Below are 17309 nucleotides of genomic sequence, written 5' to 3'. Positions count from 1 at the left end.
GGCTTCGAGGAGTTCCTGACATTTACCTGAGGAAGGAGGAAGCCTCCGAAAGCTTGTAGATTTCAAATAAAATCGTTGGACTATAACTTGGTGTTGTAAAATTGTTTACAATTGTTAACCCCAGTCCATCACTGGCATCTCCACATCACAAAGATTGGTGGCATTGTAAGCAGTGTAGATGAAAACATAAAATTACAAAGCGATATTGATAATTAGGTGAATGGGCAAAATTGTGGCAAATGGAATTCAGTGTAGACAAATGTGAGGTCATCCACTTTGGATCAAAAAAGGATAGAACAGGGTACTTTCCAAATGGTAAGAAGTTAAAAACAGTGGATGTCCAAAGGGACTTAGGGGTTCAGGTACATAGATCATTGAAGTGTCATGAACGGGTGCAGAAGGCAAATGGAATGTTGGCCTTTATATCTAGAGGACTAGAGTACAAGGGGGCAGAAGTTATGCTGCAGCTATACAAAACCCTGGCTAGACTGCACGTGGAGTACTGTGAGCAGTTCTGGGCACCGCACCTTCGGAAGGACATATTGGCCTTGGAGGGAGTGCAGCGTAGGTTTACTAGAATGATACCCGGACTTCAAGGGTTAAGTTACGAGGAGAGATTACTTAAATTGGGGTTGTATTCTCTAGAGTTTTGAAGGTTAAGGGGTCATCTGATCGAAGTTTATAAGATATTAAGGGGAACAGATAGGGTGTCGGGGGAGAAACTATTTTCGCTGGTTGGGGATTTTAGGAGTTGGGGGCACAGTCTAAAAATTAGAGCCAGACCTTTCAGGAGCGAGATTAGAAAACATTTCTACACACAAAGGGTGGTAGAAGTTTGGAACGCTCTTCTGCAAATGGCAATTGATACTAGCTCAATTGCTAAATTTAAATGTGAGATAGATAGCTTTTTGGCAACCAAAGGTATTAAGGGATATGGGCCAAAGGCAGGTATATGGAGTTAGATCACAGATCAGCCATGATCTTACCAAATGGCGGAGCAGGCACGAGGGGCTGAATGGCCTACTCCTGTTCCTATGTTCCTGTAACCTAATGACTGCTGACAAGCTAACTGAATTGTAGAGAGAAGTTATTTAACACCTCTGCACTCATGAAGTGAATGGGGGCAGCTCTGCCTACAAAATCACTTGGGAAGAGGCAGAAAGAACAATCTTCAGTTTGGATCATTATAACTAAGATCTGTTTTCAACTCAGTTTGAAAAATGAAGTGTACTGTTTTTTTTTTGTTGCCTGCAAATTTTGATATCCTGCTGCCAGTATCCAAGTCCAACTCATTTATGTATATTGAAAATGCAGTGGTCCCAACACTGATTGCTGCACATCACTATTTACATCCCTAAACACATTGCCACGCTACTTTTGATATTATGTGCATTCATTTTATCAACAAGCCTCCTATGTTGCACTTTATTAAATGCTGTCTGAAAATCCATATACACTGCATCCATTGCATTTCCTTTATCAAAATACTCTGTTATTTTCTCAGAACTCGATTGTTTGTTGTCATCCAAAACTCTGCTGCCCGTATCCTAACTCGCACCAAGTCCAGTTCACCATCACCCCTGTGCTCACTGACCTACATTGGCTCCCGGTCCGGCAATGCCTCGATTTTAGAATTCTCATCCTTCTTTTCAAATCCCTCCATGGCCTAACCCCTCCCTATCTCTGTAACCTCCCCCAGCCCTTCTACGCTCCTCCAATTGTAGCTTCTTGCGCATCCTCGATTTTATTCGCTCCACCGTTGGTAGCTGTGTCGTCAGTTGCTTAGGCCCTAAGCTCTAGAATCCCCACCCTAAGATCCTCTGTCTCTCCTCCTTTAAGGCGCTTCTTAAAACCTACTTCTTTGACCAAGCTTTTGGACACCCGTCTAATACCATCTTCTGTGGCTTGGTGTCAAATTTTGTTAATGCTCCGTTGAAGCGCCTTGGGACGTTTTACTATGTTAAAGGCGCTATATAAATGCAAATTGTTCGCAAGTCTTTTACCGGCTGTCCTCAATTAACCCATTTCTTTCTAGATTGGTATTAATTTATTATAGCTTCTAGAAGCTTACACACTACCAATGTTACATTGACTGGTCTATAGTTACCAATAGAATCATAGAAAGGTTACAGCAGGGCAGGAGGCCATTCGGCCCATCGAGTCCAAGCTGGCTCTATGCAAGAGCAATCCAGCTAGTTGCACTCTCCCGCCCTATCCCCGTAGCCCTGTAAATTTTTTCCTTTTAAGTTCTTATCCAGTTCCGTTTTGAAAGCCACAATTGAATCTGCCTTCACCACCCCCCACCCCCAAAACCCAGCAATGCATTCCAGATCTTAACCACTTGCTGCGTAAAATGGTTTTTCCTTCTAACTTATATAGCCTCTCCTCATTCTTCCTACCGAGATGTATCACTTCGCATTTTTTTGCGTTAAATTTCATCTGCCACGTGTCTGCCCATTCCACCAGCCTGTCTATATCCTCTTGAAGTCTATCACTATCCTCCTCACTGTTCACTACCCTTCCAAGTTTTGTCATGTGCAAATTTTGAAATTGTGCCCTGTACACCCAGTCCAAGTCATTAATATATATCAAGAAAAGCAGTGGTCCTAGTACCGACCCCTGGGGAATACCACTGTACACCTCTCCAATCCAAAAAAACAACCATTTACCACTATCTGCTTCCTGTTACTTAGCCAATTTTGTATCCATGCTGCTACTGCCCCTTTTATTCCATGAGCGTCAATCTTGATGACGAGCCTATTATGCGGCACTTTATCAAATACCTTTTGAAAGTCCATATACGCCACATCAAACGCCTTGCCCTCATCGACCCCCTCTGTTACCTCATCAAAAAAATCTATCAAGTTAGTTAAACATTGGGGAGACCAAACGCAGACTGGGTGGTGGCTTTGCTGAACACCTCCGCTCTGTCCGCAAGCGTGACCCTGACCTGCCGGTCGCTTGCCATTTTAATTCCCCTTCCCACTCCTACTCTGACCTCTCCGTCCTTGGCTTCTTACACTGTTCCGATGAAGCTCAACGTAAGCTCGAGGAATGGCACCTCATCTTTCATTTAGGCACTTAACAACCTTTCGGACTCGACATCAATTTCAATAACTTCAGATCATAACCACTGCTCCCATTTTTTCGGTCAGCTAGTGCTGGTAATGGTTCTGCCGTTGCCATTTACAGCTACTCCTGATCAATCTTTTGGTTCTTAACCTGTCCCATTACCACCTTCCTTGCCTTGCACCATCATCCCTTTTGTCATTTGATCACTCGTGCCCTATCACAGACCTTCCCTTTTATTCTTTCCTCCCCTCCCTCTTCCCCTTTCCCTGGCTCTGTACTTGCTCAAAAACTTTAACTCTTTTAACATCTTCCAGTTCTGACGAAAGGTCTTTGACCTGAAACATTAACTCTGTTTCTTTCTCCACAGATGCTGCCTGACTTGCTGAGCTTCTCCAGCGTTTTCTGTTTTTATTTCCTTTAACAAATCCGTGCTGGCTTTCCCTAATCAATCCACACTTGTCCAAGTGACTGCTAATTCTGTTGCAGATTATTGTTTCCAAAAATTTCCCCACCACAGAGGTTAAACTGACTGGCCTATAGTTGCTGGGTTTATCCTTACACCCTTTTTTGAACAAGGATGTAACATTTGCAATTTTCCAGTTCTCTGGCACCACCCCTGTATCTAAAGACATTTGGAAGATTATGGCCAGTACTTCAAAATTTGCAGATGACCAAAACTTGGAAGGGTAGTGAACAGTGAGGAGGATGGTGAAAGACTTCAAGAGGACATAGACAGGCTGGTGGCACGGGCGGACACGTGGCAAATGAAATTTAACGCAGATAAATGCGAAGTGATACAATTTGGTAGGAAGAACGAGGAGAGGCAATATAAACTAGAGGGCACAACTCTAAAAGGGGTGCAGGAAAAGAGAGATCTGGGGGTACAAATCATTGAAGGTGGCAGAGCCGGTTGAGAAAGCGGTTAAAAAAGCAATGATTTGTCTCTTTGAAAAGAAGTTTTACATTTGCAATTCTCCATTTCTCTGACACAACTTCCAGATCTAAGAATGGTTGGAAAACTGTGGTCAGAGCTTCTGCTATTTCCTCTCTTCTCTCGCTGACTTTCAGCAGCATTTTAGGATGCACGCCATCAGGGTCTGGTGCATTTCTCACATTTGAGTTGTACCACTTGACTCGGTAGTATTTTCTTGCGTATAGATATCCGATTGCTCTGCTTCCTCCTTTCAAGTAATTATCCAGTTCCCTTTTGAAGACCATGATTGAATCTGCCTCCACCACCCCTTCGGGCAGTGCATTCCAGATCCTAACCACTTGCCGTGTAAAATAGTTTTTCCTCATGTCACCTTTGGTTCTTTTGCCAATCAACTTAAATCTATGTCCTCTGGTTCTTGACCTTTCCGCCAAGTTTCTCTACTCTGCCTAGACCCTTCATGATTTTGAATACCTCTATCAAATCTCCTCGCAACTGTCTCTGTTCCAAGGAGAACAACCCCAGCTTCTCCAGTCTATCCACGTAACTAAACTCCCTCATCCCTGGAATCATGCTAGTAAATCTCTTCTGCATCCTCTCTATATATCTTTCCTAAAGTGCGGTGCCCAGAACTGGACACACTATTCCAATTGTGGCCGAACCAGTGTTTTCTAAAGGTTCATTATGACTTCGATACTTTGTACTCTGCCTCTGTTTATAAAGCCCGGGATCCTGAATGCTTTTTTAACTGCTTTCTCAACCGGCTCTGCCACCTTCAATGATTTGTACTCCCAGATCTCTCTGTTCCTGTACCCCTTTTAGAGGTGTGCCCTCTAGTTTATATTGCCTCTCCTCGTTCTTCCTACCGAATTGTATCACTTCGCATTTTTCTGCGTTAAATTTCATTTGCCACGTGTCTGCCCATGCCACCAGCCTGTCTATGTCCTCTTGAAGTCTATCACCATCCTCCTCACTGTTCACTACCCTTCCAAGTTTTGGTCAGCTGCAAATTTTGAAATTGTGCCTGTACACCCAAGTCCAAGTCATTACTATATATCAAGAAAAGCAGTGGTCCCAGCACCAACCCCTGGGGAACACCACTGTACTCCTCCCTCCAGTCTGAAAAACAACTGTTCGCCACTACTCACTGTTTCCTGTCACTTAGCCAATTCTGTATCCATGTTGCTACTGCCCCCTTTATTCCATGGGCCGCAATCTTGATGATAAGCCTACCTTGCGGCACTTTATCCATTGTCTTTTGAAAGTCCATATACACCATGTCAACTGCATTGCCCTCATCTACCCTCTCTGTTACCTCATCAAAAAACTTTGTCAGGTTAGTTAAACAGGATTTACCTGTGACAAATCTGTGCTGGCTTTCCCTAATCAATCCACACTCGTCCAAGTGACTTAATTCTGACCCGTATTATCGTTTCTAAAAGCTTCCCCACCACTGAGGTTAAACTGGTTTATAGTTGCTGGGTTTATCCTTACTCCCTTTTTTGAACAAGGGTGTAACAATTGCAATTCTGCAGTCCTCTGGCACCACCCCTGTATCCTACGGATGTTAGGAAGATTATGGCCATTACCTCTGCAATTTCCACCCTTACTTCCTTCAGCAACCTAAGATGCATCCCATCCGGAGCTGGTGACATATCTACTTACCTTCTCTTGGGCTCTCCTAATTTTTCTTTACTTCCCTTCTATATTTTCTATATTCAACTTAATTTTCTTTTGTATTATTAGCCCCTAGTTTATCCTGTCTCTTTTTCTTTTAAGTCTCATTTTAATTGTAATTTCTCTGCTTATCCAAGGAAATTCAACTTTTTCTGCATATCCTTTACATCTTGTAAGGGGTATGTCTCGGCTGTACTCTAATCATCTCCTGTTTGAATGTTTCCTGTTGTTTTTGTACTGTTTTACTTGCCAGTTTTTCTTGACAGTTTATCTGGGATAGTTCCCTCTTTTATCTAATTGAATTTGGTGTTTTTCCCAGTCCAGTACTGTTCATCTTTGTTCTCCTTTTCAATTTTTATGTGGAACCTAATTATGTTATGGTTGCTGTTCATGGATGTTCCTCTACCTTTATTACGTGGAGATGCCGGTGATGGACTGGGGTTGACAATTGTAAACAATTTTACAACACCAAGTTATAGTCCAGCAATTTTATTTTAAATTCACAAGCTTTCGGAGACTTCCCCCTTCGTCAGGTGAACGATGTGAAATGAAATCCTCGAAATGAAATCGCATTTATAATTCACAGAACAATGCTTGGTGAGTACAGACAGTTTTTTCAACTGCCCGTTGCCAAGGCAATCAGTGTGCAGACAGACAGGTGTTACCTGCCAGGTCTCACAGAATATACAAATCACCAAAAAAAAAACAACAAACAAAAAAAAAGATAGAGAGGTAGAAACATAGAAAAGACAGCAACTGACCCGTTATATTAAAAACAGATAACATTTGTTCGCTGGTGGGGTAACATGTAGCGTGACATGAACCCAAGATCCCGGTTGAGGCCATCCTCATGGGTGCGGAACTTGGCTATCAATTTCTGCTCGACGATTTTGCGTTGTCGTGTGTCTCGAAGGCCGCCTTGGAGTACGCTTACCCGAAGGTCGGTGGATGAATGTCCATGACTGCTGAAGTGTTCCCCGACTGGGAGGGAACCCTCCTGTTTGGCGATTGTTGCGCGGTGTCCGTTCATCCGTTGTCGCAGCGTCTGCATGGTCTCGCCAATGTACCATGCTCTGGGGCATCCTTTCCTGCAACGTATGAGGTAGACAACGTTGGCCGAGTCACAGGAGTATGAACCATGCACCTGGTGGGTGGTGTCCTCTCGTGTGATGGTGGTATCTGTGTCGATGATCTGGCATGTCTTGCAGAGGTTACCGTGGCAGGGTTGTGTGGTGTCGTGGACGCTGTTCTCTTGAAAGCTAGGTAATTTGCTCACCATGGACTACTCCTCAGAATCAGTTTCTTTCTTGGACACACGAATCTCCATCAAAGACGGGCACCTCAGCACCTCACTCTACCGCAAGCCCACGGACAACCTCACGATGCTCCACTTTTCCAGCTTCCACCCTAACCACGTCAAAGAGGCCATCCCCTATGGACAGGCCCTGCGAATACACAGGGTCTGCTCAGACGAGGAGGAGCGCGATAGACACCTACAGACGCTGAAAGACGCCCTAGTGAGAACGGGATATGACGCTCGACTCATCGATCGACAGTTCCGACGGGCCACAGCAAAAAATCGCATAGACCTCCTCAGGAGACTAACACGGGACGCAACCAACAGAGTACCCTTTGTCGTCCAGTACTTCCCCGGAGCGGAGAAACTACGCCATGTTCTCCGCAGCCTTCAACATGTCATCAATGAGGACAAACACCTCGCTATGGCCATCCCCACACCTCCACTACTCGCCTTTAAACAGCCACCCAACCTCAAACAGACCATCGTTCGCAGCAAATTACCTAGCTTTCAAGAGAACAGCGTCCACGACACCACACAACCCTGCCACGGTAACCTCTGCAAGACATGCCAGATCATCGACACAGATACCACCATCACACGAGAGGACACCACCCACCAGGTGCATGGTTCATACTCCTGTGACTCGGCCAACGTTGTCTACCTCATACGTTGCAGGAAAGGATGCCCCAGAGCATGGTACATTGGCGAGACCATGCAGACGCTGCGACAACGGATGAACGGACACCGCGCAACAATCGCCAAACAGGAGGGTTCCCTCCCAGTCGGGGAACACTTCAGCAGTCATGGACATTCATCCACCGACCTTCGGGTAAGCGTACTCCAAGGCGGCCTTCGAGACACACGACAACGCAAAATCGTCGAGCAGAAATTGATAGCCAAGTTCCGCACCCATGAGGACGGCCTCAACCGGGATCTTGGGTTCATGTCACGCTACACGTTACCCCACCAGCGAACAAATGTTATCTGTTTTTAATATAACGGGTCAGTTGCTGTCTTTTCTATGTTTCTACCTCTCTATCTCTTTTTTTTTGTTTGTTGTTTTTTTTTTGGTGATTTGTATATTCTGTGAGACCTGGCAGGTAACACCTGTCTGTCTGCACACTGATTGCCTTGGCAACGGGCAGTTGAAAAAACTGTCTGTACTCACCAAGCATTGTTCTGTGAATTATAAATGCGATTTCATTTCGAGGATTTCATTTCACATCGTTCACCTGACGAAGGGGGAAGCCTCCGAAAGCTTGTGAATTTAAAATAAAATTGCTGGACTATAACTTGGTGTTGTAAAATTGTTTACAATTACCTTTATTACGTATTTGCCCCATTTAATTTCCTAAAATTAGGTCAGCACGAACTCTTGGATTAAAAACATATTTAGTTAGAAAACAGACTTTGATATATTGTAGCAATCCCTCCCCTTCTTTGCTACTTACATTTAGTTTTGCCCCAGTCTGTGTTTAGATAATTAGTCATTCTGTTGTTGCAGTCCTGTTGCGTTTTTCTCTACATATCTCTTTCTCTATTTCTTTTTCACTAAAGTAACAGTCCCTTTTCTATTCCTTAACACTGCTTTTGCAGCATCCCCTATATCATCCATATGTTTGTGATTTAATGGAGTCAACATCGTCACGTGTCCTTTTTTCCAATCTATCCCACCTGAATATTTTGTAACCAGGAATGTTCAGCTTCCAGTTTTGCCCTAGCTTAAGCCACGTCTCTGGTAATGATTTTATATCATATCCGCCACAGCAATTTTTGCTTCTAGCTCACCAATTTTATTGACAATAACTTGTGCCTTTACATAGGTACAACTTCCTTTGCAATCTTACTCATTTTACTCCCCCTACTCCTGAAATGTATTCCCCATATCTTTTGTAAGCTCATTGTCCCTTTTGCTCTCTTCTGCTTTCTCACCTTGTTTTGTTCCCTTTCCCCTCCATTTTAAATTAAAACCTCCCCGCAACACATTACTCTCCCAGTGAGAATATTGGTCGCAGTCATGTTCAGGTGAAGTCCTTCCACCCTGTACAGATCACTACTGCCCCAAAATGGGTTGTCATATCCTAGAAATCTGAATCCTTCACTCCTACGCTCTAGTCATGTATTTCCCTCCTTGAGCTCACTGTTCCTCTGTTGACGAGCACTTGGCACTGGGAATAATCCTGAGGTTTCTACTCTTGCAGGGATGGTTGGGAATGAATGCTTTTTTAAAAATCTATCTCTTAATTACTGAAACTCCCTTTGCAAGACCACAGTTCTGTTTCTTCTTATGGCATTAGTTCCAACATAAGCCACAACTTTCAGGCAATTTCCCTTCCCTCTCAAATCGTGTGTTCTTTATGCTTCAGGGATTTTTTTTCTTCTGACTGTTGGACTTTAGGACCCTTTTTGATCTGATTGTACTTGTGTGTAAGGCCCTCTTTTAATGAATTTTAGTTCAATATTTTTTGCCTAGTATTAAATTTTTGTGTAAGAACCTGCCATGCCTGCAGTATTGCTAATTATTACATGCGAAACATTTCATACTGTGGGGTAAATTTTAACTTCCAGCCAGGAAAGGGGTGGTGTGGTGGTAATGTTGAGAGATTTCCAGGTGCGAAACCCGGAAGGTAAGTGGACGGTGAGGCCCATCAATGACAATTCTGGGATTTGCGCCCGGCAGCCAGCCTGATTGGCTGGCTGGCTGGCTGGCTGTCGGCAGTGAAAGGAGCTGTACATCAGAGATGGGGGTGAGCGAGAGATCATTGGGCTTGGAAAAAGTCGGTGGGTGAGTCGGATGTGGATGACATCAGGGGGTCAGTCACCGTTGTAGATCGAGAGGTCAGCAAGTGGGGCGGAGGGCGTGGGTGGACGGCCGATGACGGGGGTCCTGTCGGCCAGGTGAGCTTGTTGGGCCTGGATGAGGCACACCTGCTCCTCCGGGCCCATTAACAGTGCAACAGAGGCACTCACCTCTTGGATCTGGCCTTTCCTGCTTGCTTTCACCTGACGTGAATCGGAGGCAATGGGAAACCTGAACAGGTTAAATTCATTTTAATTGTCCAATACACACAATATTAAGCATCTCAATGAGGTACATTACCCCTTGAAGTGAAGGCCCACCGGCTTCAAGTGGGGGCGGGACTTCCTGGTGTCTGCCCTCCACATGCAGACAATATGCCTGGGTTAAACCCAAAAGTGGGCGTGTTGGAGCTGGGATGTGGTCCCACTCTGAAAACGTAGCATTTTCACTGCCCATCGGCCCCTAACCCATCCGTTCTTGGGGGTTAAAATTTACTACCATCAGTCACACAAAACAAACCATTTGGTATTATTTGTTACATAGCACAAACCAAAATAAAAAGAAATCTGTGATGACATTTCCTTGCTAATTTCATCTTAAGTCTCTTAGCCAGACCCTGAAATTTATTAGATTTGAATGCTAGGTGGCGGAGGTTGGGGATTTGGGAGGTGATGCTGAAAAAACCTTTGCAGGTTGCTGCAGTGCATGCTGCAGATAGTGCACACTGCAGCCACGGTACGCTGGTCATGGAGGGAGTGGATGCCTTGGCTAGTAGATGAGGTGCTAATCAAGTAGACTGCTTTATCATGGATGAGCTTTGAATATTGTTGCAGTTGCACCCATCCATCCATCACCCTTGTGCCTTTTAGGTGGTGGAGAGGCTTTGGGAAGTCAAGAGATGATCCACTTGCCACAGAATGCCCAGCCTCTGACCTCTAATAGCAATGGCATTTATGTGGCTAAGTCTCTGGTCAACGGTGATCCCCTGGATGTTGGTGGGCGACTTGGTGATAATGCCATTGGATGTCAAGGGAGGTGTTTAGGGTCTCGTTGGAAATGGTCATGCTCAGCACTTGTGTGGCATTAATGTCACTAGCCACTTAACAGCCCAAACAGATGGCAGGCAAAAGGCAAGATGAAAATTTGGGAGAAGAATAAAGGAAAACTGGGCAGAGGGGGGGAAAAGGGCGGAAACTATATGGAAAAATACCAATCTAATGGAGAAGTTATTCTGTGTGTTTTGCTTTGATGTGAATCAATTTCTGCATAAATTTCAGTATTTAAGTATTCCTTTAATGGAGCCTTTTCTAGCTGAATGCTGAACCAAATGAGCAACACCTCATCCTGAGGGAACTTTTTTGGCCCTAGACTGCAAAATGTGCCTTTTCTAATTTATAATCCTAGCTTCTTAGAAAATTTTTAACCTAATTTTAAGGTTTTTTGCAATCTTATTTTATTAGAGACTAATTTAATTTTCAAGTTCAAATGAATTAAATATTTAACATCCTTTTAGGCATATATGTAAAACATTTTCACCTAAACCAAAGTAGATGAATCATGTTAGAAAATTGTTCAATTCAAAATGAGTTGTGGTTCTACAGTCATCCACATCTGAGATTACAGCTGTTTACATAAATTGTGTACTTGGATGTGTTCCAGTCCAAGTGTCGTGTCTTAATGTATTTTGTTTCAAAATTTCTCTCCAGTTCTTTCAGATAAAACTAACATTGCTGTAAATTGCTTTCTTAGGTGCTCCATCATGAGTTGCTGGCCATTCGAGAGGCATGTATCAAGCTAGAAAAGGACTACCAGCCTGGCATCACTTTCATTGTGGTTCAAAAACGACATCACACCAGGCTGTTCTGTACTGACAAGAATGAAAGGGTAGGAGGTTTTGTAGACTTCATACTTAGGAAATGTGTTTGTTTCAGTATTTTAATGTTAATTGGTTTCATAGTAGTTGTGTACAGTAACAGATGAGAAAATGTCAAGCAGCTCTAGGCTAGTTTGACTCTGGTTCAGTATGCTATTTTGTATGTTTAAAAAAAATTTAGCAACATAGACTGCACAGATTACCTCCTAACTGGATCTGTAATCATGGACACGTGCTATAAATCTTAATCCCCCTGCCCTAGCCCTGAGCTTGTATCTTTCTCTAGTTTCTCCTATTTCCCCTCATGCCCTCTCTGAGCTCATCTTGACCATGAGACCCACCACCTGCTCCCTCGACCCTATTCCCACCAAACAGCTGACCACCCAACTTCCCTTCATGTTAACTGATATTATTAACGGTTCCCACTCCTCAGGTACTGTCCCCTTCTGCTTCAAATCTGCCGTCATCACCCCCCTCCTCAAAAAACCTACCCTTGACCCATCTGTCCTTGCAAACTACTGCCCCATCTCCAACATCCATTTCCTCTCCAAGGTCCATGAACGTGTTGTTGCCTCCCAAATCCGTGCCCATCTTTCCCGCAACTCCATGTTTGAATCCCTCCAGTCAGGTTTCCGCCCCTGCCACAGTACTGAAATGGCTCTTATCAAAGTCACAAATGACATCCTATGTGACTGTGACCATGGTAAACTATCCCTCCTCGTCCTTCTTGACCTGTCTGCAGCCTACGACTCGGTTGACCACACCATTCTCCTCCAACCTCTCGCCCTCGTCCAGCTGAGTGCGACTACGCTCGCCTGTTCCATTCTTATCTATCCAGTCGTAGCCAAAGAATCACCTGTAATGGCGTCCCTTCTCGTTCCCGCACCGTTACCTCTGGAGTCCTCCAAGGATCTATCCTTGGGCCCCTTCCTATTTCTCATCTACATGCTGCCCCTCGGCGACATCATCCAAAAACACGACGGCAGGTTCCACATATGTGCTGACGATGCCCAGCTCTACCTCACTTCCCTCCACTGTCTCTCATTTGTCACACTGCTTGTTCAACATCCGGTAATGGATGAGCAAAATTTTCCTCCAACGAAATATTGGGAAGACCGAAGCCATTGTCTTTGGTCCCCGCTACAAACACTGTTCCCTAGCCACCGTCTCCATCCCTCTCCCTGGCCAGTGTCTGAGGCTGAACCAGACTGTTTGCAACCTTGGCGTCCTATTTGACCCTGAGATGAGCTTCCGACCACACCCGCTTCATCACCAAGACTGCCGACTTCCACCTCCATAACATTGGCTGTCTCTGCCCCAGTGTCCGCTCATCTGCTGAAACCCTCATCTATGCCTTTGTTACCTCTAGACTTGATTATTCCAATGCTGTCCTGGTCGGCCTCCCATCTTTCACCCTCTGTAAATTTGAGTTCATCCAAAACTCTGCTGCTCCTATCCTAACTTGGACCAAGTCCCATTCACCCATCACCCCTGTGCTTGCTGGCCTACGTTGGCTCCCGGTCCAGGAGTGCCTCGATTTTTAAAGTTCTCATCCTTGTTTTCAAATCCTTCCATGGCATTGCCCCTCCTTACCTCTCCGTAACCTCTTCCAGCCTTACAATCCTCCGAGATCTCTGTGCTCCTCTAATTCTTGCCTCTTGCGCATCCCTGATTTTAATTGCTCCACCATTGGCGGCCGTGCCTTCAGCTGCCTAGGCCCTTAGTTCTGGAATTCCCTTCCTATACCTCTCTACCTCTCTCTCCTCCTTTAAGACGTTCCTTAAAACCTACCTCTTTGATCAAGTTTTTGGTCATCAGCCCTAATATATTTTATTTGATAATCGCTCCTGTGAAGCACCTTGCTACACTAGTGGGGAGAAGGGGAAAGGACTGTGAGGTGGATATTTGGTCGATAGCAAGTCCATCACTTCAATGTTAATGAATATATCTTCAATGATTTATGTTTCTATATGCTGGCTCACCTTAAGTGAGAACACTGGTCCCTTACTAGGGCAGCGCTAATTCCAGCAGCTGGAAACTTGGATCAAAAAGGTGGATGGCTGGCATGGATAGCCCAGTAATTACTGCACTAAAGCCACAGATTATCAAATCAAAAGAATGAAATTCAGTACTAGCTTTTGCCTGTAACTTCCAAAAGCAAAACTGTATGAATGTAAACACGAGAGATGTCAGTGCTGGGGCAGGAAATATATTCCTCCAACTTTTTGCATCTAGCAGCACCTTTGAGCACTCTCATCATGTGTAACACCAGATACAGAGTAAAGCACCCTCTGCTCTGCACTCAGTAATAGATTCCAAACTCAGAACAGTACCCTCTACTGCATCACCGTCATCTCCTACAGCACCCACGTTGTGGCCTCCGTGAAATTATGGGCATATGTGTTGTGTAATCAATACTAAAGAATTAGATTGAGATTGCGCATTTAACTCCAAGCCCTTTTGGGTAACAGAGAATTGAGACATAGCCAGGTGCAGACTAACAATTTGCTCACCTGGACATTAGTGACAAAACCAAAAAGGTGAGGGAAAAATGTAACCAAAAATTTTAAAGCATCCCCTTGAGAAAATGAGAAGCAGGCTGCAATCTCTGGCACTGCACATACATGTGAAACATCAGTTCTTCATCACCACAAAATGGGCAGTCAGATGAGTCTGAAATGGCAACTCTGAGGTAACTCTGCTATATAATATCCTTCAACCTGAGTGCTTCTGGTTCTGGAAAACAGAATAAAAGGTCTTCCACTTGTGACACTTGCAATGTGGTAATACCTCAGCCACTGGGAGGAGGTCCAAATGGGAAGTGGTAGAGGACGTGCAGCACTAGAGAACTCAATTGAAGAATGTCCATTAGCAAAGGTGGAGTCCAAATTCCAAGGAGCAGTCATGGGCAGCTTCAACTTGCTTGGAGAATAATTAGAAATCCATGAAGGAGAACTTCAGAGATGCTTGTACTATGTGCAGATCAGTTGGCAATGTGAGAAAATGACCTCCAACAGTAACAAGCGTGGAGAAGCATAGGAGCAGCAAGTTAACACATCAGTGGCAGTTCTGTTCTGTCACATAGCACAAGTAACTGCAGATACCACTTCTGAAAGCAGTGAGTCCATAATGGTTCCAACAAAACTACAGGAAACTCATTAGTTGGCTGAGCAAGCAGCTATCATCCTAATCCTTTAGAGGAGCGCTCAGAAGTAAGGCAAATGCAGAAGTTCATGATTGCATGGAGCAAACACACATACCACGTACAGTCAAAAACTGAATAAAATTAATTCACTTTTAATATAACTTGCAGTTACTTTTATTGTGCAGAAATTAAACCAACAGTTGTCCAAAATTAAAGTTAAGGAAACCTATGCAGTTTTGAAGAAACATTAAGCTGGTAAAGCTTAAGCTGGTAAAGTTACCTGTTCCATGATTGTAAATGCGTTAGAAACTAATAGTAGCCAATTTCGTCATTCACTAGAAGAACCATGCAGTAAAACCCTCATTCGTCTGTCTCCTTGGCATCAGTGGCTGGTCTGACTACTGGACACCGTCATCCTCTTAACCTTCCACGGTGATACCTCTGCTCATCACAGCATTGTACAGCTATACATAAAATTGTAATTTAACTCCTTTTAAAAAAAAAAGAGCTGGATTAGCATCTGGTTTGGAACAAAGTTTGTGGTTGTAGAGATAGCAGAACCAGGATGATAAAGTATTCCATGAACACTGATGGTTCCTTTATTGCTGAGGATTGTGTGTAGGCCAAAGTTCTTGAGTAGGTCCAGATGTGGGATAGATAAATGTTCTAAAGTGTTGGTTAGGGGAAATTAGATCTTATTTATGTAGGAGGTTAGATGAGATACAGTCTGTGATTGGATGGATACTACAAGATAGGTGGGAGGTGTAGTCTTGGAGACCAGTGGCCTTTTATTTGTTCTAAGCCTTGCAGTATCTTTCAGTTAGTAGAGGGAGAACATAATCCTTGGATGGCCTCTAGAAAGAAGAAACGGTACCTCTGTCACTTGAGCACATATCAACAGACCACATATTTCTCTGGAGAAGATAAAAATTGTGAAAAATTCTGGCAACACTATTCATTTTGAGCCTGTAAACCGTAATTGAGCATGGCTTCTTACATGTTGCACCATGTGCTAACTTCTATTAATTTCTCAAATTTTGTTTTAATTTTTTTTATTTACAGGTTGGCAAAAGTGGCAATATTCCAGCAGGCACAACAGTGGATACAAAAATAACACATCCATCAGAGTTTGACTTTTACCTGTGCAGCCATGCTGGTATTCAGGTGGGTTTTAAAAAAGATAACAACATAGAATAAAACAGGTAATTTCCCTGTAATCCATGCCTTTGTCCGGCAGTGCCTCGATTTTAAAATTCTCATCCTTGTTTTCAAATCACTCCACAGCTTCACCACCCCCCCTCCCCTTATCTCTGTAACCTCCTCATACCCTCCAACCCTCTGAGATCTCTGTGCTTCTCCAATTCTTGCGTCTTGCTTTTAGTTGCTCCACCATTGGGGGCACTGCCTTCAGCTGGCTAGGCCCTAAGCTCTGGAATTTCCTCCCTAGACCTCTCCGCCTCTCTACCTCTCTCTCTTCCTTTTAAGGCGCTCCTTAAAACCTATCTCTTTGACCAAGCTTTTGGTCACCTCTCCTAATATCTCATGTGGCTCGGTGTTAAATTTTGTTTGATAACACTCCTATGAAGCGCACTGGGACGTTTTACTACATTAAAGGCGCTATATAAATGCAAGTTGTTGTAATCGACAACGGATTATTACTTGATGAATATATTCATGTATTAATGACCTGCACTTGGGTATAGAAGGTATAACTTCAAAGTTTGCAAATGACACTAAACTCAGAAATGTAGTAAACGATGTGGAGGATAGTAACAGATTCAGGAAGACATAGACAGACTGGTGAAATGGGCAGACACATGGCTGATGAAATTTAACACAGAGAAGTGTGAAGTGATACATTTTGGTAGGAAGAATGAGGAGAGGCAATATAAACTAAATGGTACAATTAAAGGGAGTGCAGGAACAGAGAGACCTGGGGGTGCACATACACAAATCTTTGAAGGTGGCAGGACAAGTTGAGAAGGCTGTTAAAAAAGCATTTGGGATCCTTGGCTTTATTAATAGAGGCATAGAGTACAAAAGCAATGAAGTTATGCTAAACCTTTAAAGCACTGGTTAGGCCTCAGCTGGGGTATTGTGTTCAATTCTGGGCACCACACTTTAGGAAGGATGTCAAATCCTTAGAGAGGGTGCAGAAGAAATTTACTGGAATGGTGCCAGGGATGAGGGACATCAGTTATGTGGAGAGACTGGAGAAGCTGGAGTGGTTCTCAGAATAGAGACGATTTAAGGGGAGGTTTGATAGAGATGTTCAAAATCATGAACGGTTTTGATGGAGAAAATATGGTGAAATTTTTTCCCGTGGCAGAAGGGTCGGTAACCAGAGGACACGGATTTAAGGTGATCGGCAAAAGAGCCAGAGGCGACATGAGGAAACATTTTTTTACGCAGCGATTTGTAATGATCTGGAATACATTGCCTGAAAGGATGGTGGAAGCAGATTCAATAGTAACTTTCAAAAGGCAATTGGATAAATACTTGTAGGGAAAT

At 43.8% G+C, this 17309-nt stretch overlaps 1 protein-coding gene across 1 annotated transcript in view; it reads left to right on the top strand.

The window, feature by feature from the left end:
- LOC137310891 (protein argonaute-2) overlaps nucleotides 1-17309 on the top strand; it is a 120160-nt gene that overhangs the window by 83979 nt on the left and 18872 nt on the right. The window contains exons 16-17 of the mRNA XM_067978445.1: nucleotides 11530-11664; nucleotides 15861-15962. Of these exons, the coding sequence (XP_067834546.1) occupies nucleotides 11530-11664; nucleotides 15861-15962 (237 nt within the window). The remainder of the gene's footprint in view (nucleotides 1-11529; nucleotides 11665-15860; nucleotides 15963-17309) is intronic.

This window comes from Heptranchias perlo, chromosome 3 (assembly GCF_035084215.1).
Source record: "Heptranchias perlo isolate sHepPer1 chromosome 3, sHepPer1.hap1, whole genome shotgun sequence".
NCBI lineage: Eukaryota > Metazoa > Chordata > Chondrichthyes > Hexanchiformes > Hexanchidae > Heptranchias > Heptranchias perlo.
Note: the sequence above shows the minus strand (reverse complement) of the source record. Positions and strands in the feature narration are given on the sequence as shown.